The 27,204-nt window shown below is 35.5% G+C and overlaps 1 protein-coding gene across 4 annotated transcripts in view; it reads right to left on the bottom strand.

Annotated features, from left to right (window-relative positions):
• Window positions 1-27,204, bottom strand: part of ZFPM2 (zinc finger protein, FOG family member 2) — a 443,324-nt gene that overhangs the window by 212,193 nt on the left and 203,927 nt on the right. For all 4 annotated transcript variants that reach the window (XM_026495581.4, XM_026495582.4, XM_044382651.3 and 1 more), the window contains one exon: window positions 9,065-9,183. In XM_026495581.4, the coding sequence (XP_026351366.1) occupies window positions 9,065-9,183 (119 nt within the window). The remainder of the gene's footprint in view (window positions 1-9,064; window positions 9,184-27,204) is intronic.

Below are 27,204 nucleotides of genomic sequence, written 5' to 3'. Positions count from 1 at the left end.
TGGAGTCATTTTAATAATTCCTTGAAAAGATCATATTCAATAAAAGTTCTTAAGTCCTAGAGAAAAGCAACAACGAATAATCTCACATGAAGAAAAATATACTTTTTGTTTATTTAAATTTGGCCTAAGTAGAGGTAAATAGGTTTAGCTACTTACCATAATTCAAAGGCAAAAAATGTGTTTAAATTTCAGGCACAGGTGACTAAGGTATAAAGAAGGTAGGCCAAGATCTACATATAACAAGGAATGACAAGAAATTGTCTTTGTGTTCCCACTCTCAAAATGCAAGTCCAAACACAGAGGACCTGGAAAGACTTCACCATCAGAAGAAACAATAAATCAAAGAGAGACTGAGATTAGTAGAGAGACTAGCTACACACAAAATGTGTGTCTTGGAGGCAGGTACAAATTATCAGGAAAGGCACAACTCATATTTTCATTCCAACATTATTTTCCCATATTACAATATAATTCCATCCACTGCCAACATCACTGGTGTGCCCACATTGTAATACAATCAGTCCCTCCAGATCCATATGCAACTGACATGTCTGGTTTGCCTCTATAGATCTGAATTGTGAAATAATTCTTTGATGTTTCATTTCTTCCTTTCTGACCCACATTCTATAGGATGCCTTTACCAATGTAGGATTCCATACCAAACTCTCTCCTCTCCCACAAACAAACAAACAAACAAGAAACCTACTCTAATTCTAAAAACCAGACCAATATGTCACTTTCCAAGGCTCTGCTGCATTAAATGTCTTGTCTCATGTCTTCTTTGTGCTGCTTCCACTCAGTTTCCATTAATTCTCCACAAAGCAGATAGAGTATAAGAGAAGCCAGGATCTTGGCCTCCCTAAGGGACAAATCTACAACCTCCATCAATAATGAATTTCACCAACGCTTCCCAAGAGGAAGAGACTACAATTAAACAGGTTATAAGTCCTTGCACTACTAGAACCTAAGGGCATCCGTGAATGAAACTGGCTTAAGCCCAATTAGAGGAATCAGTACATTTGTCTTCTCTTGGAACAACCCTGCTCTTACGGTTCCCATCAATTCTGTATAAATCTGACTGATCTTATCCAAGAAGTTAATAGAAAATTGCTCACAGTGGGCGACTGCCACCTCAGTTTCCAAGCAGAGACAGATGGAATTTCCCAGATGGATTGTCACTGGAAAGAGAGATGCTGGATGAGACTTCACAGAAAGCATGGTAGAGCAGAACACCTTCTTGGCCTTCACCCATGTCATAGTGAGGGATCTAAAACTGATTCCACTGTAAACAAATCGTAATTGCCTCAAAGGGTTCAACACAGCATCCTCCCTAACCGCTCCAGGGGTTACAAATCTTACACTGAAATTAGTCAATATTTATCAAGAAACCATCATGGGCATATCTCCTTAGTGGGTAAAAACTGAAGAAATAAAGTTAACCTGCCCTACTGAGTCTTACACTCAGCTAAGAATAAACATAAACATATAAACAAACAAAAAACAGACACAAGATGGTATTAACTACAGTAATTGTATTGCTAAGTTGGGCAGACCAAATAAGATCCCCAAGAAAACAAAAGAAACAGGTACAAAGACGTGGGGATAATGTAACAATCTTGAACAAAGAGATGTGTATCATTCACTGATACTAGAGAGAAGTGAAAGGAAAGAACTGGTTTACTAATTCTTTAAAGGTTATTTATTGGGCCTGTGCTCTAAGCCAGACATTGCTCTACATAGAAAGGATGCAAAGATACAAGACACATAGGCCTGCAGGGGAGACAGACAAGGAAACAGACACAATGGTGTGATAAATGCTCTTATCCTAGTGGACCTAGAGCATCATGGAAATATTGAGGAGCCCATATCTATCCCAGACTTTAAGAAAGGTCTACATGAGCTGAGCCTTTAAGTAAGAATTGGAGTCAGTGTGATGATAAAGAGGGGCAGCAGGCGGGAACACAGGGCTCCCTAGGATGATGAAACAGCATGGCCAAATGCACAGAGATGCGAGAAGAAAGTATATTCAGAGCACTCCACGTAGTTGATGTTGACCGAAATTCCACACTGAGAGTGGAAAAGGGTCACAGCTGAGGAGGGGAGTATCATAAAGGCTCTCCTTGGCTTTGCCAAGGAGTCTGGGTTCTCTTGTGACCTTTAGGATGATTTTAACCACACACACAAAAAATCAACCGACACTACTTTTGTTTTTAGGACATACTGTGATTTGGGTAAAAGGTAAAGGAGACAAGAAGGAAAGGAAGAAAGAACAGAAGGAGATTATTGTGATAATCCGGGAAGAAAAGATGGAGATTTCAACTAAAGCGGCAGCAGGAACAGAAAGAAGAGAGCAGACATGAAGAAGGCAGGAGTTATGGTCCTTGGTTTCTGGAAGTGAAAACAAGAATCCTAGAAGATGAATTGAAAAGCAAGGGTAGTAGCTACAGACAGGCAATAGAGAAGAGGGGTGTGTGCATGTGCATGGGTGACTACGTGTATAAATGGACATTTGAGATGTGAGAGAAGGAAAGATAGAAACGGAGACAAAACCCAGAAAAACTTTCAGCATGAACTTCTTGCAGAGGTAGGAAAGGAGATGCAGACAGAGACTTAGGATCAAAGGTGACTAAAAGCTGGAAGTCAGGGAGAAGAGTAGAGAGGCAATCTGGGGCAAGAGTATTAAACCCTCCTTGCGACCATTTCTTTGGAGCAAGTCAGTGGGAAAGGCTTACAAAACAGTTGAAATGTGCTATTAGAGAAAGGGTAAAAAGCCAAGGTTAGAGATTTTTTAATTTAAATGTCATTTGTAAATTAGTAGCTGAAGCTTTGCAAGTGGATAAGCTCCCTGAGGCACTGGGAACAGAGGGAGAAGAGAAGAAAGGCCAGAGTGTTTTGGGAAACATGCACAGTTAAATTCAAAAGAGCCAAGAACCAGAGAGATATGGGAAGTAGGAAAGTATGGTAGTCCTGAGCCTAGATTAGAATGAATATTAAAAAGAAAGAGATCTTTCCCAATGTCAAAATCAATGAAAAGAAATGTAAGACCGACAAAAAGTCATGCCTTGGCAAAATTATAAATTATATCATTGAGATGGTGAGATGGGAGGATATGGATGGGGTCCATCAGAATGCTCATGGTAGATTAGATTATTATTTTAAAGAGCATTTATTGAATATCTTTTATGTGCCAGGGGCAGAAGTCTAAACCTGAATAATAAAAATTTTAAAAGAAATCTATGTTTGCTAGAATCTCAACAATAGTTTGGCTATTACTTTCAGATTTACTTCATTATTATATCTTAGAGGCTGTTTTGGTAAGGTTTCTCCAGAACCTACCATGAGACTGATTTAAGTGCAAGGAGTCCACTGGGGAGGCGATCTCACAAAATTTCAGTAGAGGTATGGAGACGTAAAGGAAAGAGAAGGAAAGAGAAGGCAGGCCATAAAGAAGGCATTATAAAGCCAAGTGAAGCTCAGTTGCACTGGCAAACTCTAAGAGATGATGTAGAACACTTTTCAGAACAAAGAGGCAAGGAAGCGGGGGCATTTATCCACCCACTTCTGTCCCTCATTGGCTGAACATTAGTTCAGGAAAAAGTCCTCTACTAGAAAGTCACAGATACTTCCATTATGCAGCCTCTGACTATACAGATGAATGCTAGAGACACGTGGGTAGGGGTGTATTGCTACAGGGTGTGTACACTATGAAGACTTTGGCAATGAATGGGATCAGAGATTGGTACTGGAAGAGTTAGACCTGGAAGGAGAGAGGTGGAGATATCTAATAACTCTGATATTTTCCTAACAGGAACTTCTGATTCTTTCCTCAACTACATTTTAATGATGGTAACTATCTTAAAAAGTTTAAGGTGAAATTTAATGCCTGCATTATTTCATTGTTAAGTCAATGAAATGTTGTCTATAACACCCTTTATATGTGTATTTCTCATTTGTAGAATTGAATGTCACAAATGCCGTATAGGTAAATATAACAATCTATCCTGACTGAACAGCATCAGTAAAATGAGACTTCTCCATCAGATTTTATTTGTTGAATTTAACAGGTTGTGATGAATTTACTATTATGTAGTAAGTAATGTGGGACTTTATTTATGTTCTATTTAATTAAGTATGCATGTTGTATAATTCCAGCAGTTGGCTGTATTAGACTAGTTAGCTCCTGACAGCTGATATATTCAAAAGCAAGAGAGGGCAAATGTCATTTAAATTCCAGACATCCAATCTTCCCAATAGTCACTGTCGTTTGACACTTATTAGGCACTCGTCACATGCTAACATAGCAGAGATTTAGCATATAACAAAGACCTTTGTCCTTGGGAGAAAATGGGAAAACTTCAAAGGCACAATATATAAGTATAGAAATTCTAAAACATCTCCAAGACAAATATTGATCACAATTTAAAGTGATTTTTAAATTGTCTTCCTTGTCAGTAGTCCTTTGATATTTTCAATGAATAAAATTGCAAGACTTTTAAAAACATGAAGTTTGTGTCACCATGATAGCATTTAATGTTAGTTATTCCTTGGTGCAGAGATGGGATTTTGGAGAGAAGACTAGGATCATTCACTGGCTAACAGTCCATTCAGGTATGTATAATTATCACTGAAAAAACTGAAACTGACAATATAGCATAGACCTTTGGAAAGCCTGTGATCCTTAATTTTATGTGTTACCTTAGAGGGTATTTTGAATGAGACTCACATTTCAACTCTGGAAGAAGCAGATTGCCCTCTGTAATATGGGTGGGTCTCATCTAACCAGTTGAAGGCTTAAAAAGAACAAAAACACTGGCCTCTCCAAGCAACAAACTTCATCGGCACCATCCATTCTCCTGGGTCTCTGCCTACCAGTCTTTGGACTAGAAGTGCACTGTTGTCTCTCCTGGGTCTCCAGCCTGGTGGTGCACACAGAAGATTTTTGACTGACCAGTTTCCATAATTACATAAGCCAATTCCTTATAATAAATCTCTTTCCCTCTCTCCTTCTATTTCTCCCTCTGATCCATATCTGCTCCAATGACTATATTAACTACATATTGTTTTAATGATTCAATAATGGCAGTAACATGAGGTATCTAACAAGATAATGGGGTGTAGGCAAAAGATTATTTGTATGTTTGGTGTGTTATATAATTCCAATAATAACTTTTTGTTAAATCCATTTGTTTGGTGTTTCTACATAGCCTATATTCTTGAAATGTTCTATATGTATCCAAATGCCTGGTCTGCAAAGGCTTCCTGCAGAAGGTGCATATTGCTAATGCATTTCAAGATGGGAACTTGAAAGATATAAAAAGGATTTGACATCTGGCATGGTGACTCAATTAATTACTGTGTTGGATTAATTAGTGTGCTGAATGTCCTGAGCCAACACCAGGAGTCTGAGCAGAGTTACATTACATTGGTTGGCAAATAAGCACTTGAGGAGTATGCTAATTCCAAATTTTGATTCAAAGTTGGGTAAGGAAGGGTTAGGAGGCTATATATTTTATGATAAGGAAAAATTTATCTTTATGATATAAAATACATGTTAAAGTCCTGTCCAAATTATAGAGGTAATGAAATTGCAGAAGCCTTTGAATTAACTCATAACTGCACAAACAGCCCATAAAGTACCATCACAAATATTTTGCCTAAAGAAAGAAAAAAAAGAGAACACACCTCTGATCTTTGCACATTTTCTCCAGAGATTGGGATAAATTTAAAATTTAAGTGAAGAAATCCTAAACAATTTTATCACATTCAAATCACATTACAGATGCTCTTGAGAAGACAATGTGGTATGGTCTTTAAAAGTGCAAATTCTGGAATCAAAAGGTCTGATCCTTTATTTTCTTATCTATAAGACACAATTTTAAATAGACCCATATTTGCAGGTTTGTTTTGAGGATTATGGATTCTTTATACAGTGGATAGGAAAGAATGAGTATGAAGTGTGTGTCAGCAAACTGCTCCACAGCATGAATGGTAGTATCAACGGTAGTACCAGGACTATTTAATGACATAAAGTCAAAAGTAATTTCTGGAAAAGAATGTTATTACAACAGGAAAATATTTTAAAGTATATTTTGGCAAAGCGACTATGTCTTTAAGTAGAGAAAAATTCTACAGTATAAGGGAATCACATATACCAAAAATTTAAACCCTAAGACAAAAGAAGAAAACTAGAGTATTATTTTCTTTTAAAATCTATTACCCACTACTGGTTTCTGATACCTTGAAGAGTATTCATAGTCTTCTAATAATATAAAAAATTTTGAAAACTTTGTTATCTATAAACCGAATCTTTTAAAAAATATTAAATACGGCATAAAATAGCCTTAGATTAGTACAGGAGTATTTTAAAAAATATGTCTAAAAAAATAAGAAATTATTTCATTGAAAAATTCAACTTTTGCTAATAGTTTTATTTTCCACACATCACAATTTAGCATATACTAAAAATGTATAAAGTTACCACCCTATATATATAAACAGATACATAGATAATTCTATAAGGATTAATCAAAAATTGAATTTTCATGCAGATATTATCTTGATATAAGGGAAAATATTTCTTTTACTTCAGAAAAAGGTGGACTTCAGTGGTAGTATACTTTTGAACAAATATCAGAGAAAAAACTAAAGCTTATGTTGGTGACTGATATACAGTGATAAATAAGTATCTGATTGCCTAAAACATTTTTTGAGTAAAGCTAGAGAACCAGTAGAAACCTCCAGATAAAATGGGTTTAGAATAGCATTTAATTCACCCTTTGGTGTGTAGGCAATCTTCCTGTTGCCTTTGCTTGAAAAATCTGTGTGGTAAATATTGTTCTCTCAAAGGAGTCAATAGAACAGTCTATTAATACAATTCAACCAACCAAGGACTGCAGTGTGTGTGGGCCACGTCTCAAAGCCTTTTTGAAGTAGGTGCCCTGGACCACCAAGAATTAAATTGCCCCAATTATTAAACATTTAGCTTGGCCTATCAACTTGTTCAGTTCTTAAATACATGTGAAACTCCTACGTCATCCTTTCATGGACAAATGTGTGGATTTAGGAAGTTAAAAAAAAAAAAAAAAAAAATCACACCCTAAAATCTCTCATGTTGTTTAAAAGTTTAGTGACACAGATATTTCCTATTTATTGCAATCATCACTTTTAGTTGAACCAATAACCTCTGTCTCATCCACATGGCACTGAATAAGCAGAAATCCACAAATACCAGTTTCTTGCACATAATAACTTGAGGAAGAATTTCTTTCATGTGATAAACTGAAGAAGGAATGCAATGTTGCTGAGTTCAGTACCTTTGTCAAAACCCCTCTGGGAGTTTTTATGTCCCACAGTGTAGACTGAGTTATTTAGCAGCCATGAGATCGTCCCATATAAGTGGCATTTAGAAAGACTTTCATTTCATATATATATATATATGAATAGACTTTCATTTCATATATATATGAATATATATATTATATATAATATATAATTACAATTAATTATATAATATATAATATAAATAATATAATATAATATAAATATATAATATAATATATAATATATTATATAAAAATATATTATATATTATATTATATATCATATTATATATTATAATTATATAATTATATATTATATTATATATAATTATATATTATATTACATATAAATATATAATATAATATAAATATATAATATAGATATATAATATTTATTAATAAATATTGATATTAAATATTTATCATTATTAAATATTTATTATTTAATATTAAATATCAATTGATATTAAATATATAATATAAATATATAATATAAATATATAATTTAAATATATATTTATTAATATTAAATATTAAATATTAATTAATATCAAATATATAATATAAATATATAACATATAAATGTATATATTTATATATACATATATAATATATATATAATTTGTGGCTCTCCTAAATGAAACATTTTTCTCCTCAAGTTTTATCACTGGTATTATCACTTAAATAGGAGAGGTCCTAATGTCCTAATCCCTGGAATTTGAGAATGTTACTTTACATGGCAAAAAGGAATTAAGGGAGCAGATGGAATTAAAATCGCTAATCAGCTGACCTTAAAATAGGACCCTTAGCCTAGATTACCCAGGTGGGCCCAGTTTAATCACAAGTGTTGTTAAACGTGAGAAGAGGGCTACAGAAGACTCAGAGTCAGAAGGTGGACATGACGAAGACTCAATCAACCATTGCTGTCTTTGAAGATGGCAGGGGGCCATGAGCCAAGAGATGTGGGCAGCCCGAGAAGCCGGAAAAGTGGAAGAAACAGATTCACCCCCTAGAGATGCCAGAGAAGAACTCAGCCCTGCAGATACTGAATTTAAGCCTGGTGAGATTCATTTCAGACTTCAGACCTGCATAAATGCAAGATGAAACATTTGTGTTGTTTTAAAGCCACTGAGTTTGTGGTAGGTAATTTGCTACAGCAGCAACAGAAAACTAGAATATCCAATTAAGAAATGAAGTTTAAATGTATCCACACATCCCATCTTTCCACTACTTTTTAAAACATTGAATTCATCAACTATCTACATAATCTTACCTAGAGGAAGATTTTACAGAGATTTTCCAAAGAAGTTAACAAAAATTATGATGCTAATCATTCTTCTTTGCTCTTAAAGTTACAAATAATATTACCAAGGAATAACAAGGTTGTTTATTTCTTGTTCTTCATGTAAGCCTGCAGTGTATGATAATTAATTTATGTCATCTTAAAAATAAAAGCATTTGTATATATTATTAAGTGTGAGTAGTATTAGTCTGGCTAAGCAGATAAAGCAACAACCTTATAAATTACCTTACTAAATAACCATTTAGTATGATTAACCTGTTTCCTTCTAAATTCTGTCTGTATTACTGTCAGAGACAAACCACTTGGAAAATATCCAAGTTTTGTGGTCCATGAAAAAGAAAAAACAAACTGTTATTTTTAGTGATTTCCCTGGGAAGCAAGCAGAGATAATTTCTGAGCTCTGACAAAATACTGAGTCAACCATCTCAGAACACGCACATACCAAGGAATTATTATTCAGGTCCATCTTCCCAGCAAACGGCCCCCAGGTTGTTCCCACAGGAAGCTGCTGCCGACTCTGGATTTTCCGTTCTCCGTCTTTCTGAAATACCTCCAGCTCTCCTGCAGACAATGAAAACAAGAGGTGTTTGGAGTGCTCTCACGTGTGCCTTACCCACGGCTTCCTCTTTTTGTGCGTTTGCTTTACGCACTCAATATTCTCAGGTTTCACGGTAAGAGAATTAATTATGCCTGTCTGAAAAACAACTGATCTTGTTATCCTGAGAGGAAAATAAAAATTGTTCTTAGAATTGTATTTGGAATTTAGTCCAATTTCTTTCTTGCACCTTTTCACACACATCATCTACGGAAGTCAATTCTATTTAGTTAAGTCCTGAAGGACCCAAGATAATAACACCTCCTCAAAAAGCACTGCTCTAATGCCAAAACAGGTGGGCAAAAGCATGAGGACAATGGCGCAGGGTTAAAATTTTATATTTGATCAGCAATGTAACCAAAAATTATAATTAAAGATATATACCTTATGCAATAACTTCATTATAGTTGCTCAAGGGTCGTGGTGAACAACATCTGGAGAGTTTCTGAAAGCACTTGGTAATTTTCTGAAATTACTAGTTTCAGGGATAAAATATCTACATGTACAAAAAGTAGAGATGTACATTTTTCCAAATAAAAAAATGCTTAATCAAATTCATTACCTTTTTATATTTGGTACTTGATGTAGATTCTATGTTACTAAAAGAGTTTGGACAAAAAATACATGTGAAACAGCCAGTTTTCTTCTTCCTTTCATTCCCTCCAAATTATTACATTAGGATCATTAAAGGGAAATAAGAAGTAAAGACAGTATACACACTGGCATAAAGTAGGAATTCATCAAGTGCTCGCTTAAGAAATTTATTTAAGAAATAAATTAATTAATAAAATAAATAAATGAAGTCTTCAAAACTTCAAAGAATAACCATCAGCCTAAAAACTGTTTGGGATAAACAAACCAACAAAATCTCAACCAGAAATTGGAGTCTTTCTCTTTAAATAATTAAGTCTATGAGATTTATGTCCTGACAGTATCACCATACCATATTATCATAGCAAAAGGTTTATATTTCAAAATATTAATCTTAATAATATAATTTATTGTTTTTTTATTGGTATTTCTTCTCACCTTGCTCAAGAGTAAACATGAAAATAGGAAGGAATGGATTAATAAGAAGTATAAATGGAAACCCACATACAACAGATAGCTGAGAAAAGTTCTAAATAAAACAGAATGTGTTCAGTAATTACATTTTCTAAGTGATATATAAGTCATGGTAGGTAATATATTATAAAATTTTTGCCTTACTCTGGCCTTAATTTCTTTTCAAGTCTATAACTTTAAATATGTAAATTTAATCTTGATGTTTTTAAAAGCAATACCATCAACCTGAGTTCTGTTAGAGCGTTCCTTTATTTCTTCACATTTGTGTCTCCTCCATTTAACACCAATTAAAATACCAGACATTACTTTTCACGTTTTTATTATTGCTCATCCTGAAAACCAAAATCAAAGTATGTAAATCACAGTCAGCTAATATATTGTGTCATGGTTCCATTATGTCCATTATGAAAATATAAATTTATCTGTATTGGGACAATTGAGATACGATGGAAATAACAAGCCCAGATTCACAGTAAACAATGTCGATTCAAGGACAACACCTCCATTCACCCTTCTTCTCGTACTTCTTTTCTCTTCCACTTGTCAAATACACTAAAAATGGAAGAACTCATTAACCTCATTAAGACAGACACACACATTCCCCCCCTTTTCTTTTCATTCTGATGTATCTGTAACTAAAGATGATCAGTAATTAGGAAAATGGACCCAAAAAAGATTCTGTAAGTCTGAGCTTCTGAAATGTAGCTTTATAAATAGAATACTTGCAACAAATAATATATTAATGCTTATGTATCAAATCCAGAGCCCAGGGAATATGGAACAATAATAATTTGTTTTCTGTAGGTGGAATAACAACCCCATTTCTGAGATTTTCCCCTGAATGTTTTTCATCCTTGCACAATCTTTTTGATTAATGTATTGAAATCAGAGGTCTTATTCACAAAATTCTCTAAGACAGAAGATAGCTAACAATCTACTATGATGTCAAGAAGGACTCGGTGGAAAATACCCCTCAATGTATACATTCATATTCATGTGTGCTAACATACTTACTTAAATCTTTAAGACATTTTTTTCTATTTGAAAAGAAACTGTTTAATTTCTGATAGTTCTTTGAATTTTTCAACCATATTTACTTAAATTTTAAGCAATTTCTTTACAATTTACCATTTCAATCCCTCAGCTAAACACTAGTTAAAAATGTAAAAATGATGCCCCAATAATTTGCTTGTTTTTACACACACAAAAAAAGTCGTGTCACATTTAAATGATACCAGAGAAATCAGAGGATCTTTGAAAACCTTTTAAAAAAGTAATTCATCCTCTCTTTCTGCCACTGACATTTTTCATTTGAAAAGGGTTAGGACTCAGTCAAACAGTGACTTCTTATCTATACCTGTGGATTTATAAGTAGCTCTTTTTTTAAATGGATTAAGAACTACAAACTTAGGGCAGATCATAAAGTGATACCTAAATATCGCCAAAGTTCTTGAGGTGTCTTTGACCGTGCATTAAAATTTTAAGCAAACCAAAACTACTTTTATGAGCTCTTAAACATGACCATAACAGAAGGTCCAGTAACAGTTCAAGCTAACAAGTTAATCTTTTCAACTTTATTAGGCAAACAGGCAAATCCCAGTCTCCTTTCTTGCTTGTAAGGAAGCTATTTTGAGGTTGGGGAAATCCATTCTGTTGCTGAAGTATTTAAATAAAAATATTCATTTATTCGCAACAGCATTAAAGAAAACTGCAAGCACAATGCAAACAATTAGCATTTACACACTACCAAGGCTGCACAGGTTAATGATCAAGAAATAAGACATTGTATAAATGGAAGTTATATTTAATTTAACTTAGATGTTGCTTAACAATGTAATATTTAATTTTTTTCAAAGATTAGTGTCATGAAATAGAGGAAACATTATTGGACTAAAAACAAGATTAACTTTTAGTCAGCTCTATCCAATAACCAGCTAAATGGCCTTGAATAGAAAAATTATCTTTTCTGAGTCTTTGCTTTGTCCTTTGTAAAGAGGGTTTTGCACTCACATGCTACTTGGTGAAGTGCCCATGATACCATGATTTTCTTTCCCCAGATATATGATGAGAGTTAAAAAGAACACTGGGGTTGTAGGTCAAAGACCCAGGTCCAGAAGCTTATCATAAAAATGGATGTTTAACTTGAAAAGATCAGATATTCTAAAATCAGAAAGCAAAGCTCCAATTCTTGTTTGATTTTTTTATTCATGCTTTTTTGCCTCCATACATTAGTTTATTCATTCTTTTATTCTACTAATATTTATTTAGTATCTACCAAATACCAGACAGTGGGTTATGCCCAAGCATAAAGCAACAAACAAAACATGCCTAGACCTTGGACAAATTTCAGGAAAGGTAATCCATAGGCTTGGGAAGTACACATCATAAAACTTAGTGATTATTTAGATTATCAGAGTTAGGGAAAGGAAAATCCAACAATAATGTTCAGGTATCTGGCTTAAGCAAATGGGCCAATGGTCATGTACCTTTTAAGATAAAGAACACATGCAAGAAAAAAAATATTTAAGGATAAGATGAGGAGTTATAGTTTGGGAATACTGAGGTCAAAGTGGCTGTAAGTAGAGTGCCTGGGTGGCTCAGTCGGTTGAGTGTCTGCCTTCAGCTCAGGTAGTTATCCCAGGGTCCTGGGATTGAGTCCCTCATCGGGCTCCCTGCTCTTTGGGGAGTCTACTTCTCCCTCTGCCTCTCTCTCTCTCTGTCTCTCACGAATAAATAAATAAAATCTTAAAAAAAAAAAAGTGGCTGTAAGGAAGGCAAGAGGTGGGGAGGTACATGCAAGCCTGGGACTCAGAAGCAAGGTCTTAACTAGAGTGATAAATTTTGGTATTTTATTCATTAATTAAAACTGGTTTGCATATGGTAATGAAAACCATGAGACTGTTCATCCAGGACAGAATATATCACAATAAAATAAGAAGGCCTAAGACAGAGTTCTAAGGATCTTCAAAAGGCAGAGTGATAGAGGAGCAGGCACAGAATATTAAGAGAAGTGGGGTGCCTGGGTGGCTCAGCTGGTTAAGCATCTGACTCGGTTTTGGCTCAGGTCCTGATCTCATGGGTAGTGGAATTGAGCCCTGTGTCTGGCTGCATGCTCAGTGGGAGTCTGCTTGGATATTCTCTCCTTCTGCCCCTTCCCCTGCTCTCTCTCCCTTTCACTCTTTCAAGTAAATAAATAAATCTTTAAAAAAGAAAAAAAGAAACTCTGGAGAAGTACAAGAGAATAGAAAAGAAACTGGATATAGCAGCCAGTGGATTGATGGAAAATGTAAAGGAGGAGGGATGAATCAAATAATCTGACAATTTATGAAAGTAAGAAAAGAACCAGAAAGATCCCTTTTGATGAGATGGAAATCATGGGTATCTGGATTGAAAGGAGTTTTGTAGAATGGGAGGCCAAACCACAGACTGGAATGAGTTCAAAACTGAACTGGAGAAGAGTCAATTAAACAAGCCAGGTGATCCTGAACATAAGCCGTGTGATCCTTAACCCCTTGAACTTCCGTGTCTGCATACAAAAAAGGAAATTACAGTATCTTCTTCATACGACTGCTGGGAGGATGAATTCACATAACACCAGCAAAGTGCCTAATCAATATTTAATACTTCACCAAAAAGACACTGAAGCATTCTAAGAGCATGTCCACATACTACCATCATCCCATCTAACCATTCACCAGTGCCTGTGGTCACATCCCCTCTTAACACTTCCATCCAAAATACTCCCCACACCTTGGCTTATCTCCCTTTCAAATATCTCCTGGATTCACCTTTCTTATCAGCATTCCCCAGGGTTCATCAACTCAGATATAGATTATCAACCAGCCTCAATTCACTCTACAGCTCCATATCAGGTTCCAAATCCCTGTCCGGATAAACTTACTAAAACTCCACGGTCACTCATTGGTACAAGCTCCCTTTTGACCGTCCCAACTTGAGCATCTATGCCTGAATCTTGACCACAACATTGCTCCACAGTGTCTTTCTTTTCTGCTCTCCAGAATATATTCTTTTTCCTTCCAGTCAAGAAAGCCTTCCTCACTACACCTTCCTCCTCATGTCCAGTTTAACCTCCATCTTTCTGAGAATTGTTCTTGCTACCCGGCAGACACTCTGTACCTTGGCTGCCTTGACAAACTCTATTAATGTTGCAAAATCAAACCCAAAGCTATTCTCTTTCACCAGATGTCTTGAACTCCAGAACAGACCGAGTTCTCCTTCCCTAGTACTCCCATGGCATTTACAAGCCAATGCTACACAATTTTGCAGTTAATGATTCCCTAGTGCTTTCCCTTTGATAAACCTTTTCACCTCAAGAGAAATATGAGCATCTTGAACTACAGGTATAGTTTTTAATTTCTGTTTATCCTCTGGTAACCAATATAATTTGTGACATATGGTAATTGCAAAATACAAACTGAACATAGTTGATTGGATGAAGATTTTCTTAAGTTCATAGACTTAATTATAGTACAGTTAAAGTTGATTTTAAGGACAAAAAAAGTTGCCATAATATCTGTCTTCTCTTTGTATTACAACAACCATATATTTCATTTGCTCAGCATTTTACTACATTTACTTATGTGACCTCATCTGTGAAATATGGAGCAGGATGAAAAATAAAGATTTTTCCTCTCAGCCAGTTCATATTTTTGCAGCTATTCCTCAAAAAGAAGCCTTTTTTTTTTTTTTTTTTAACATGCTGGGTAAGTTCACACAAAATATTTGAGACACATAGGATGGACTAATCAATTTTGGTAAAAGATAATATTGTTAGTGCTGAGGGCTGTTTCTCTTATCTTCTTGATAATGCATACTTTTAAAAGTCTGTGATTACTCAAAGACTTATGATAGCCTCACTTTAAAAAAAAAAAAGCCCTAAGTCCGAAATCACTACCAAACATACTGCAGTTTTTAAGATATCAAGCCACTTTTTTAAGCAAATAAAAGAAATTCACTGGTGGAAAGAAATACTTAAAAGTAAAGAGAGATACCCTCAAATCTTATTTTATTGATGGTACAATCAAGCCATTTTTTTGTTTCTTTTAAACAGGGTCCTTTTGATGCCTCTTTAGAAAGCAAAGTCTATGAAAACTGTAGTATTCCAAAGGGGAACAGACAAGATGCGGGCCTTTTAGCATGGTTATCAGCCATCATGCTTCAACTGAATTCAGTATTAAGTCGATGACATAAATGTATATGGTATTTACAGAACATCCCTTAACTCCAGGCTCGGATTTCATAGACGGACATGGTTGCAAATAAATGAGATGACAGAAGATCCTATTTCATTTGCTGAAAATAAAATTTGGATTGGTTTGAACTTGGTTTTAAATATATAACCAAATTTTAAAGCAGACCACATGAATTAGCTCATAATGTTTATCAGGCTTTCCTATAACAGAAGGCTATAGCGTCAGAACCCATATTTGTATTTCCTCCATGGTTGGAAAACATTATACATCATGGTATCAAACATGGACAGCCCTGAAGTCATGCTGAGTTCAAAAAGCGCTCAAAGATTCTAAAAATCTCAAAACATTTTCAAAGTCAGCCAAGGTGGCTGAAGTATGGCAGAGCTCTTGCTATTTTATGGTTTAACCATTTGACAGCTGCCCGCCAGATACATAAGAGGGTTAGATGATCATTTCACTGCTGATTATCTTCACAGCCAAACCGCAGTTTCACCACTATATGCGTGTTTCCTCAGGCATTAATAACAGCATGTTTCATCTGCATTTTAAGACAAATAGTGCCATTTATATGATGCTATGTTGAACCATCTCCAAGCATGGTTTGGTGCAGGAAATGATAGTTCCTGGTAAGTGGCTACAAATCGCCCTATAGGGATACCTTTTCTAATTTTCCTTCTCAATTTTTGAGTCATACAGTCATAACACACACTAAACTACAGTTTTGAACATAAACTTGAAATACGACATTCCCTATTCAAGTACTCCAGTCAAACCCTGATAAATCAGGCTGGCCATGGAGTGATCTTATCCCTTCTGACTCTTTAATAAATCGAACCTTGTAAGTTCGTACTGTTGGAAGTTGTCACTAAATGAAATTGTGACCTTATCCGGCGCATGAACTTATCCTGCTGACAACTACATTTATTGTGTGGATAAGAAAGGGAAAAAAAGAAAAAAAAAAGAATAAAGAAAAAAATGAGATATTTGATAATTCTGATCTTAGCCATATGTAACTCTAACAGATGGGATCTTTTTGATGTTCCATTAATGATTTGCCAAAGATGAGTCTCCACTTAGAGAAAAATGCTCACCGTAGGTAAGTGCTGGGGGCACTGCAGATGTTATTAAAAGTGCATGAAGAGGTACTGGGTGACAGCAGCGAATCAGAAGCTATTAGTCTAACACAAAGAGCCCTGAATTAGCTTGTAATTGCACTGGAAAAGATAACATAATGGTGGTGGCAAAATAGAAACATTCCCTTTTCATGCATTCAGTGCCTAAAAACTCCAAAACAAGACACTGGAATTGTCTAAACCTAGAGCAAGTTAAATCACTGTATTTTCCAAGAATAAAAACATAGCATTTGGCTCTAGTTTCTAAAACGTCATAGAAATCAATGTGTACAGCATTAAGAAGCAAATTTATATGCATATGCTGCCATAGATCGGCATGTAATACAAACTCGGGCATCTTTTACTTTATTATTCTGGCTGGCTTTAAGAATTGATTCTGAGGCTGTGATAGGTCTGGATATTCTTTCTATCATAAGGCCTACTGAAACCTATAAATTACCACCTTCAAGAGAGAGAAATAGAAGAGATAAAATGTAGCTCTAGGTAGTAATATCATTGGTAATAAAGTAGAAAATTTAAGATGTTTTTAAAAACAAAACCATGATCTGAAATAAAACTAGAAAGCCTTCACCTGCATATTTCCATACAAAATTAAGTTTTTTTATGTAAAGAACAAGTTCAAGATTGGGGGGAAAACGCTGCCATATTTTACCCTTTGCTCTATGGTCTATTTATACAAACAAAAGATCAGCTCATTCCTGGTGTCTGAAAATATTCACCTGGAGTATGACTGGCTCTTGCAAATGTTTGGAAGTGTCACTGGAAGGAGGAGCTGCAGTTTCTGGACTCTTTTCAGCTGCTGGAAGGAGGGAGGAGGGAGGAGGGGGTCACCACTCTTGCTCAGGAAGCCTGGCACAGTATGCTCCTTTGCTGCCAGAAACCCTCCCTGACCTTCCAGACACCACTCCTTGTCACAGGCTGACCCAATACTACTTCCTGATTCAAATCTTGAGACACAGAGGGAGAGTGTGCTTTGGAAGGTATGGTTAGGGAGGAAACATCATGGATGGGAGAGGTCTGGGTTAGCGGACACAGAAAACAGGAGTGGAGAAGCAACATCCAAAAGTTAGTCGGTGGACAGGAGGTCCATAGAAGGGGCAGGGTCTGCAGGGCCCTGGTGAGACACAGAAGGCCTATTTTCTCCAGGAAGAAAAACTCTAAAGGAGAAACTTTGGGTACAAATCAACTATAGATCCTGTTTGACTAAAAAGAAGTCAGAAATAGCTTTTAAAGAACATTTGCTGTAGAACATCAGTGGGCCTTATTGATATCTGCAGTTCTAAATTTTAGGCAACATCGACTTCTATGTTAAAATTGCATGCTTTCTCATAGGTTATATTTATTAATTTAGAAAAAGACAGTTGGCATGCAATGGAACTTTTCATAAGTCATTGCTGTTGTTTAAACACCACTGGCTTATGAAAAAATGTTCAATATCACTAGCCATCAGGGAAATACAAATCAAAACCACAATGAGATACCACCTCACACCAGTCAGAATGGCAAAAATTAACAAGATAGGAAACAACAAATGTTGACAAGGATGTAGAGAAAGGGGAACCCTCTTACACTGTTGGTGGGAATGCAAGCTGGTGCTGCCACTCTGGAAAACAGTATGGAGGCTCCCCAAGAAGTAAAAAATAGAGCTACCCTACGACCCAGCAATTGCATTACTAGGTATTTACCCCAAAGATACAGATGTATTGAAAAGAAGGGGCACATGCACCCCAGTGTTCATAGCAGCAATGTCCACAATAGCCAAACTGTGGAAGGAGCTGAGATGTCCTTCAACAGACGAATGGATAAAGAAGATGTGATTCATATATACAATGGAAAATTACTCAGCCATCAGAAAGGATGAATACATACCATTTGCATCGACATGGATGGAACTAGAGGGGATTATGCTAAGTAAAATAAGTCAATCAGAGAAAGACAATTATCATATGGTTTCACTCATATGTGGAATATAAGGAAAAGCACAGAGGACCACAGGGGAAGGGAGGGAAAACTGAAGGGGAAGAAATCAGGGAGGGAGACAAACCATAAGAGACTCTGGACTCTGGGAACCAAACTGAGGGTTACAGAAGGGAGGGGCGTGGCGGGATGGGGTCACTGGGTGATGGGTATTAAGGAGGGCACATGTTGTGATGAGCACTGGGTGTTATATGCAACTAATGAATTGTTGAACACTACCTCAAAAACTAATGATGTACTATATGTTGGCTAACTGAACATAATTAAAAAACAAAACAAAACAAGAATAAACACCCCTGGCTTGCTAGGTATTTCTTTAACTCAATAACCATATTAATCCAGATTTAGTCATTTTTCTTTTTTCTTTCTTTTTTTTTTTTTTTACTTTGTGAATGGTGTAGATGGAGATGAAGGGAAATATACTGACCAGCTTTAACAGATAAACATTCTTAAGCATTGATTGTGATTAGGATGAGTTTTACCTCAAAGGAAAGGTTTGTATTTGGAGTGGGGAGGTGACTTGAAGCACTCAGTCGAGCATAGAAATGTGCAGAAGACTGGTCTAAAAGTGATATTCCATTACGGATTTTAAATTTTTTATCTAGCGAACAAGTACAAGTATCACTTTTTAAAAAGAGTTTCAAAAAACAGAGTGGGATATAGAACAATAGAGAGACTAACATGTCGCCGATGAACACAGACCCTAAGATACTTGAGTTCATACCTAAGATGATCACCAATTCACCACAGATAATATCGAAATGTTTTATGAAATCTTGATGCGGGTCCCCGAATTTGGGAGAATAAGTCCTGTGCAGTAGTAAACTGTATCAGTCATTTAATTCTCTTACTATATGGCATTTTTCAATAAATACATGTGTATATTTATTTGCTTTGAAAATGTCCTCACCAAAGAAAGATTTAATATGTAGGCTATGATGCTGGCACAAAGTTTTTATTTCTAAACTTTGAACTCATATTACTGAAAATATTATTAATCCAGAAAATACTTCCAAAAATGTAATTCCTAAAGATCAAGCAAGCTGCTGTCATTTACTCGTAATTCTGAAGCCTTTTATTAATGCTTGTGTATCTTTGCAGTTGAATACGTTCTTATACACATAACTGACAAGGGTAAATTTGCCAAAAGCAGCCTTGTTGGCACTCTGTTTTTTGGGTACAGCCATAGTCAATCTGTATTTCAAAGGCCTTCACTGTGTGGTATATTGCTCTAAATACATATCATTACTGTTATGCTTAAACTTTACCATTTTGGGGGGCGCCTGGGTGGCTCAGTTGGTTAAGCATCTGCCTTCGGCTCAGGTCATGATCTCAGGATCCTGGGATCGAGTCCCACATCTCCCACATCGGGCTCCCTGCTTAGCTGGGGGGGGGTCTGCTTCTCCCTCTGCCTCTGCTACTCCCCTCGCTCATGCTCACTCTCTCTCTCTCCCTCTCATAAATAAATAAACTCCTTAAAAAAAACAAAACAAAAAACCCTATCATTTTTTGGAAGTCTGTTACCTCCTAAATGAACACTTCCCGGATTCAGACAGCTTATCCTTGCTGGAAGTTCAGAGGTGATCTCTCCCGTTGAACTCCTACAGTATTTGATTTTTAACTCTAATATTTTTCATCATTGTCCTCCTTATAATAGCGATCTGTATGTATTTATCATCTCTCTACATGGTACTTCCTAGATACCCCACAAAGCTTTGTACCTGGTAGAGTTGCAGAAACTATATATATCTTCACTGCTTTGAGTTAAATCATTGTTTCTAAGGAGGTCTTTAAATCAGTCAATGTCATACATGGTACTTTTTCACTTTATAATACCACTGTAATAGTTAGTTCCCTGAGAAATAAATAAAGTAGGTATAATTTTATCATCCTATTTATTCGGCTGGGGCTCAAAATTAAAATAACTTACTTAAGTCACAAAATTAGTAGTGAAACTAGGACTCCAACCCTTTTTTGCTGGGGCTCTCATGCTCATTTCAGCTCACCAGACTGACTCTTTTAAAAATTTTTAACAATTTAACTAGGTGGAAGGATTGACCACAAGCCCTGGTATCATATCAGCAACCATTAGAATAGATTCATTTATAAGATTAGCTGCCAGTCAATTTGGAAAGCAGAATGTGAATGCCTGAAGTATGGGGCCACAGGGCAAATTCTGAAGGAGGCAAGGTGGTAGAAAAGATTAAACAAACAAAACACGGAGAAAGCATTACAGGGCGGAGTGGCAAAATTATTGTTTGATTATCAGAGTTCACAATAAACTCTTACATTTCTGTCCCAAAAATTCACAGAGAAGAAATCTAAGGTACACGGTTTTAAAACAGTGGAGTTTCCCACCTTCCCTCTGTCCTTGATGAACATTCTTTAGAGAAAATATGTATGAATAAATACAAACCTGAAATCTGGTTAAATATATCACATCAGTACTAACAGAAGAAATAACATAAGCTTTCCTTCCTAATAATACAGGTATAAAAGACATTGTGAACATTCCAAAACAACTCCCCACCTTTTCATTTGGCTGATAGCATTTTCTCTGAATCAAACTTTCTGAGGTGTAATTGTACACAGTGATTGCAAACTGAAATCTCTGATGCCCTCACTTTCTCCAGCTTGTAAAATATTTCCATATCCCACACTTAGCACTCAGTGGGTTAAGCGGGTATATGCGCTCCATATTGTGATATGTTTATGTTATTTCTCTTCAGTTCCTCTCTCTTTTTCCTTTATTTTCCTTGGATCTGCTCCTTTCCAACATGGGTATGAGATACCAAAATGCCAAATCTTGAAGGAGGAAGAAAGAGAAGGAGAGAAGGACGGAGGAAGAAAGAGAAGGAGGAAGGAAAGCAGCTAGGCAGGCTGGAGGGTATTATTACTCATGAGTGTAGTATCCAGAGATTCAGAGCTTGTTGCATACATATAAGGATTGATCCTTTCCTCCACGTTTAAGCAACTGCCTCTCAAAACATCATTTCTGTGGAGGGACCCTTCACCAGAACTCGTGCACATGGTCATCTGGGGCATGACCCAATAGAGCTACGACAGCTCCCCAGGTATTAAACTTTTGCAAGCAGAATTATTTTCAGGACTATCTGTATTTATAAAACTGCACTCAACAAAACTTTATTTAAAGAAGTATAGACTCATTTAAAATTACTTGTTGAACACATAATGCCACACACAATGCTGGATATTGGAGATACAAACATGAATCTAATGTGGATCATCTGCTTATGCAACTTATTCTAATGATTCTGAGATAATTATGACTCAACTTAGGAAGTTTTTGGTATGGCAAGAGATAAAATTTGACCAGCAAGAAAAAAAGACTCCCAAGGCAACTCAGAGAAATTAGGAATGGCATCTCAGAGAAGGGAAAGCTGACAACAGTCAGTAGAAGCCATCTCTTTCCTTTAATAGATCAGAAATAATCTCTTTCATAATGAATACAATACAATGTTAGCATGACGATTTAAACGCATCGTTATTTACAAATAAAATTGTTTGTAAGACAGAGGGTTAACCAACTAGAAAGAATTGCCTTGAGATAAAACGAATCCAGGTTGGAAAAAACAAATGACTGGAATTTGTTGTAAGTAACAGTTTTAAGAACATAGAAATTATAGATGATGGTAAGAGTTTCTGTTCAATATTGCAAATACATTAATTTTAAATAAAATAGTATTTGTTTTTCTTTTACTGCTTCTTTTTTTAACGTACGGTGCTTTATTAATTTCAGGTGTGCAATATAGTGATTCAAAACTTCCACACAACACCTGGTGTTCATCAAGTAAGTACACTCCTAAATCCTCATCACCTATTTCACCCACCCCCCACCCGCCTCCCCCCTGGTAATCATCAGTTTGTGACTATAGTTAAGAGTCTGTTTTTTTAAATTTATTTCTCTTTCTCTCTCTCTCTCTCTCTCGCCCTTTTCTTTCCCCTTTGCTTATTTGTTTTGTTTAAATTTCACATATCAGTGAAATCATACGGTATTTGTCTTTTTCTGACTTATTTCACTTAACATTATACTCTCTAGCTCCATCCATGCCATTGCAAATGGCAAGATTTCATTCTTTTTTGTGGCTGAATAATATTCCCATATATATAGAGAGAGAGATAGGTAGATAGGTATCACAAATCTTCTTTATCCATTCATCAATCTATGGACACTTGGGCTGCTTCCATATCTTGTCTATTGTAAATAATGATGCTATAAACATAGGGGTACATGTTTCCCTTTGAATTAATTTTCTTATATTCTTTGGGTAAAAACCTACTAGTGCAATTACTGGATCATAAGGTAGCTCTATTTTTGACTTTTTGAGGAACCACCATACTGTTTTCCAGAGTGGTTGCACCAGTTTGCATTCCCACCAACAGTGCACAAGGGTTCCTTTTTCCACGTCCTTGACAACACCTGTTGTTTCATGTGTTGTTATTTTTAGCCATTCTGACAGGTGTGAGGTGATATCTCATTGCAGTTTTGATTTGCATTTTTGTGATGGTAAGTGATGGAACATCACTTCATGTGTCTGTTGGCCATCTGTATGTCCTCTTTGGAGAAACGTCTGTTCATGTCTTCTGCCCATTTTTTAATTGGATTATTTGTTTTTTGGGTGTTGAATTGTATAAGCTCTTTTAATAATTTGGATACTAACCCTTTATCAGATATGTCATTTGCAAATATCTTCTTCCATTCCATAGGTTGCCTTTTAATTTTGTTGATTGTTTCCTTTGCTGTGCAGAAGCTTTTTATTTTGATGTAGTCCTAATATTTTATTTTTGCTTTTGTTTCCCTTGCTTCAGGAGATATATCTAGAAAAGAGTTGCTATGACTGATGTCAAAGAAGTCACTGCCTGTGTTCTCTTTAAGGATTTTTAAGGATTCAGGCCTCACATTTAGGTCTTTAATCTCTTTTGAATTTGTTTTTGTGTATGGTGTAAGAAAGCAACCCAGTTTCTTTCTTTTACATGTACCTATCCAGTTTCCCCAACACCATGTGTTAAAGAGACTGTCTCTTTCCCATCGGATATTCTTTACTGCTTTGTTGAAGATTAATTGACCATATAATTGTGGGTTTATTTCAGGGTTTTCTAATCTGTTCCATTGATCTATGGTTTTATTTTTGTGCCAATACCATACCATTCTGATGACTACAGCTTTGTAATATAACTTCAAGTCCAGAATTGTACTGTGTCCCGCTTTGCTTTTTCAAGATTGCTTTGGCTATTCAGGGTCTTTTGTGGTTCCATACAAATTTTAGGATTATTTGTTTTAGTTCTGTGAAAATGCTGTTGGGTGTTTTGATAGGCATTGCATTAAATGCATAGATTGCTTTGGGTAGCATAGCATGAGCATGGAATGTCTTTACATTTCTTTGTGTCATCTTCAATTTCTTTCATCACTATTTTATAGTTTTCAGAGTACAGGTCTTTCATCTCTTTGGTTAGGTTTATTCCTAGGTATCTTATTATTTCGGGTGCAATTGTAAATGGGATTTTCTTAATTTCTCTTTTTGCTGCTTCATTATTGGTGTATAGAAATGCAACAGATTTCTGTACTTCGGTTTTGTATCCTGCGACTTTACTGAATTCGTTTATCAGTTCTAGCAGTTTTTTAGTGGACTCTTTTAATTTTTCTAGACATAGTATCACATCATCTGCAAACAGTGAAAGTTTAACTTCTTCCCCACTGATCTGAATGCCTTTTATATTTCTTTGTTGTCTGGTTGCTATGACTAGGACTTTCAGGACTGTATTGAATAAAAGTAGTGACAGTGGACATCCTTGTCTTGTTTCTGACCTTAGGGGAAAAGCTCTCAGTTTTTTGCCATTAAGGATGATGTTAGCTGTGGGTTTTTCACATATGGCCTTTATTATGTTGAGGTATGTTCCTCTTAACCTACTTCGTTGAGGGTTTTTATAATGAATGGATGTTGAACTTTGTCTAGTGCTTTTTCTGCATCTACTCTAATGATCATATGGTTTTTATCCTTTCTCTTATTGACGTGATATATCACGTTGATTGATTTACAAATATCAAACCACCCTTGTAACCCAGGAATAAATCCCATTTGATTGTGGTGAATGATTTTTTAATGCATTGCCGGATTCAGTTTGCTAATATTTTGTTGAGGATTTTTGCATCCATGTTTACCAGGGATATTAGCCTGCAGTTCTCTTTTGTAGTGGTGTCTTTATCTGGTTTTGGTATGAATATATAGTATTTCTAAAAACTGTTGCGGAAGATCTTGTGAGCTGCCTTCATCTTATATAATATTAGCCCTTTCTTAAAACTTTTCTATACTCTTTTTTCATAATTTCACAAACTCCTGAAATCGAGATAACAATACTAGCCTTACTAGAAGCCATCATCTCAAGCACTAAAAATCAGGGAGATGAGCTCATCGATAAGTATCTCTATCACATCCTCTCAGTTTACAATGCTTGGCAATAAAGGGGACCCTTTCATTGCTTGTTCCTATGATAAGCTAGGTGCAGTTGCTTATTCTCTAACAGATGAGCACATTCAGAACTGATGGTGTGATTCTTGATACCAGAGTCAGGCACCCAGAAGTCACCACAATTATTTAAGCTACACTTATGATGCAAGAAGTCAACTTCTCTTCCTTTAAAAAAATTTCTAGACTTTTAACATTGTTATTCTTATTTGATGACTGTGTATCAGGATACTCACATAGTCAAAAAGGCATTAAATTTAAAGGATATTTGTAAAACTCTATGTAAATGAATAAATGTTGCCTACAAATACCATCAGCCTTTGTAAACAAATGTTAGAAGCTAAAAAGCATGTTTTGAATGATGTACTTCTGTCAAATATGTGTAAACATGTCAACTGAAGACATCCTTCAAAAAGGCTTTTTGTTTTTAAAAGAAAGATGGGTAAAAATGCAAAGATAACTCACACTAAGCTATACAATCAGTAAGTTATGACCGATTTTCTCTCTAGCTTCATTAACTTAAAACAACAGATAGTAAATAGCATTCTGTACATCCATTATGGTATCTTTATATTGTTCATCTTAAATATTGGTTATTTGGAATAGAGTTAAAATACAACAGATATCACATTGTGGAAATTATTACACACAGCTTTTAACTAGAGTCAAAATAATTTAAGAACATAAGTTGAAACATTTTACTTCCAATTTGTAATAATAATTTATAATATTTTCTTCCCCACCAAATGCATGAGTGCCCTACAATTTTTTATTTTCTTATATGATGAATCACACTAAAAAAAAGGAAGCCACGATACTTTCATGAGCATATCAGAAAATAATCGCATATATAGATAATAAGGAGATGACCGATGGGAAGTCATTAAATTAGACTTAACAAGTTCTTACAATGATTTCATAAATCATTAAGAGTGGGGATTATATACTTTCAGGATTCAATAATTCAGATCATATGAGAAAAAAGCTTATTGACCATCCTGAGAACTAGTTTATATTTTCTGAGTATCCACTGACTTGCTGTTACTTCCCATGGGCATCAACTGAATTTCTTATTTTTTTGTTCTCCTACGTTTGTTGTGAACATGAGATCATATACATATAGAAGGCTCAACATAATATCTAGCACATACTAAGGATTCAATAAATACTATAAATTTTACCTTAGTATTTTATAATTGAGAAGGAAAATGAACACATAGGTAATAACTACTTGTATTCAATATATAGACCTGCTTGACAATCATAATTACCCAAACTAGAGCTAGGTTTTACCCAGAACCACTTTAATTCAGATTAAAAAAAAAAATGGAGGCATAAAATATCATAGTGAATATAAAAGATGACAGGGCATCTCCCATAGTTGATTCCACCTACATAGGTAATGGAGAGCTTTAGCCCATAGTAACCCCATGCTGGTATTTCTTTTAAACTTCAGAGCTAAGCCAGGCAAAGGTATGTAGCTGTGAAGGTTAACATCAAAGCTGAGTCACCCATTCCACTTCTAGATAACCAAGATTAACTGTTCCACTTACATTATCTTGACATAGAATTCCAAAAAGGAGGAAAAAAAAAGGATCATGTTTATACATCAGTGAAAAAGAACCATATTTAAAGCAATAGAAAATAGTCATCCTATGTTATTGTCCATCATAAGATTTTTTTTTCATTTCTCTCCTCAAATATTCTCAATTATAGAATAGCCAAGATAAAATATGTAACATTTATTGAGTGCTTATTTTGTTCCAGACATTATATTGAGTCCTTTTCCTAATGGTCTCTCTTTTCACAACAAATTTAAGAGGAGCAGCTGGGAAATAAATTGATTCCCGTGGTAAACCACTTAAATGAAAGTAGAAGCATGTTCATTAGCTGTCATATTCTTTTTTTTTTAAGATTTTATTTATGAAGTGAGAGAGAGAGAGAGAAAGAGAGGACATGCATGAACAGGGGGATGGGCTGAGGGAGGGGGAGAAGCAGACACCCCACTGCATGGGGAGCGTGATGTGGGGCTAGATCTTAGCACCCTGAGATTACGACCTGGGCCGAAGTCAGATGCTTCACCAACTGAGCCACCCAGGTACTCCCATAATCTT

This window comes from Ursus arctos, unplaced genomic scaffold, assembly GCF_023065955.2.
Source record: "Ursus arctos isolate Adak ecotype North America unplaced genomic scaffold, UrsArc2.0 scaffold_6, whole genome shotgun sequence".
NCBI classification, from domain to species: domain Eukaryota; kingdom Metazoa; phylum Chordata; class Mammalia; order Carnivora; family Ursidae; genus Ursus; species Ursus arctos.
The sequence above is the reverse complement of the archived record's forward strand: the minus strand, read 5'-3'. Positions and strand labels throughout refer to the sequence as shown.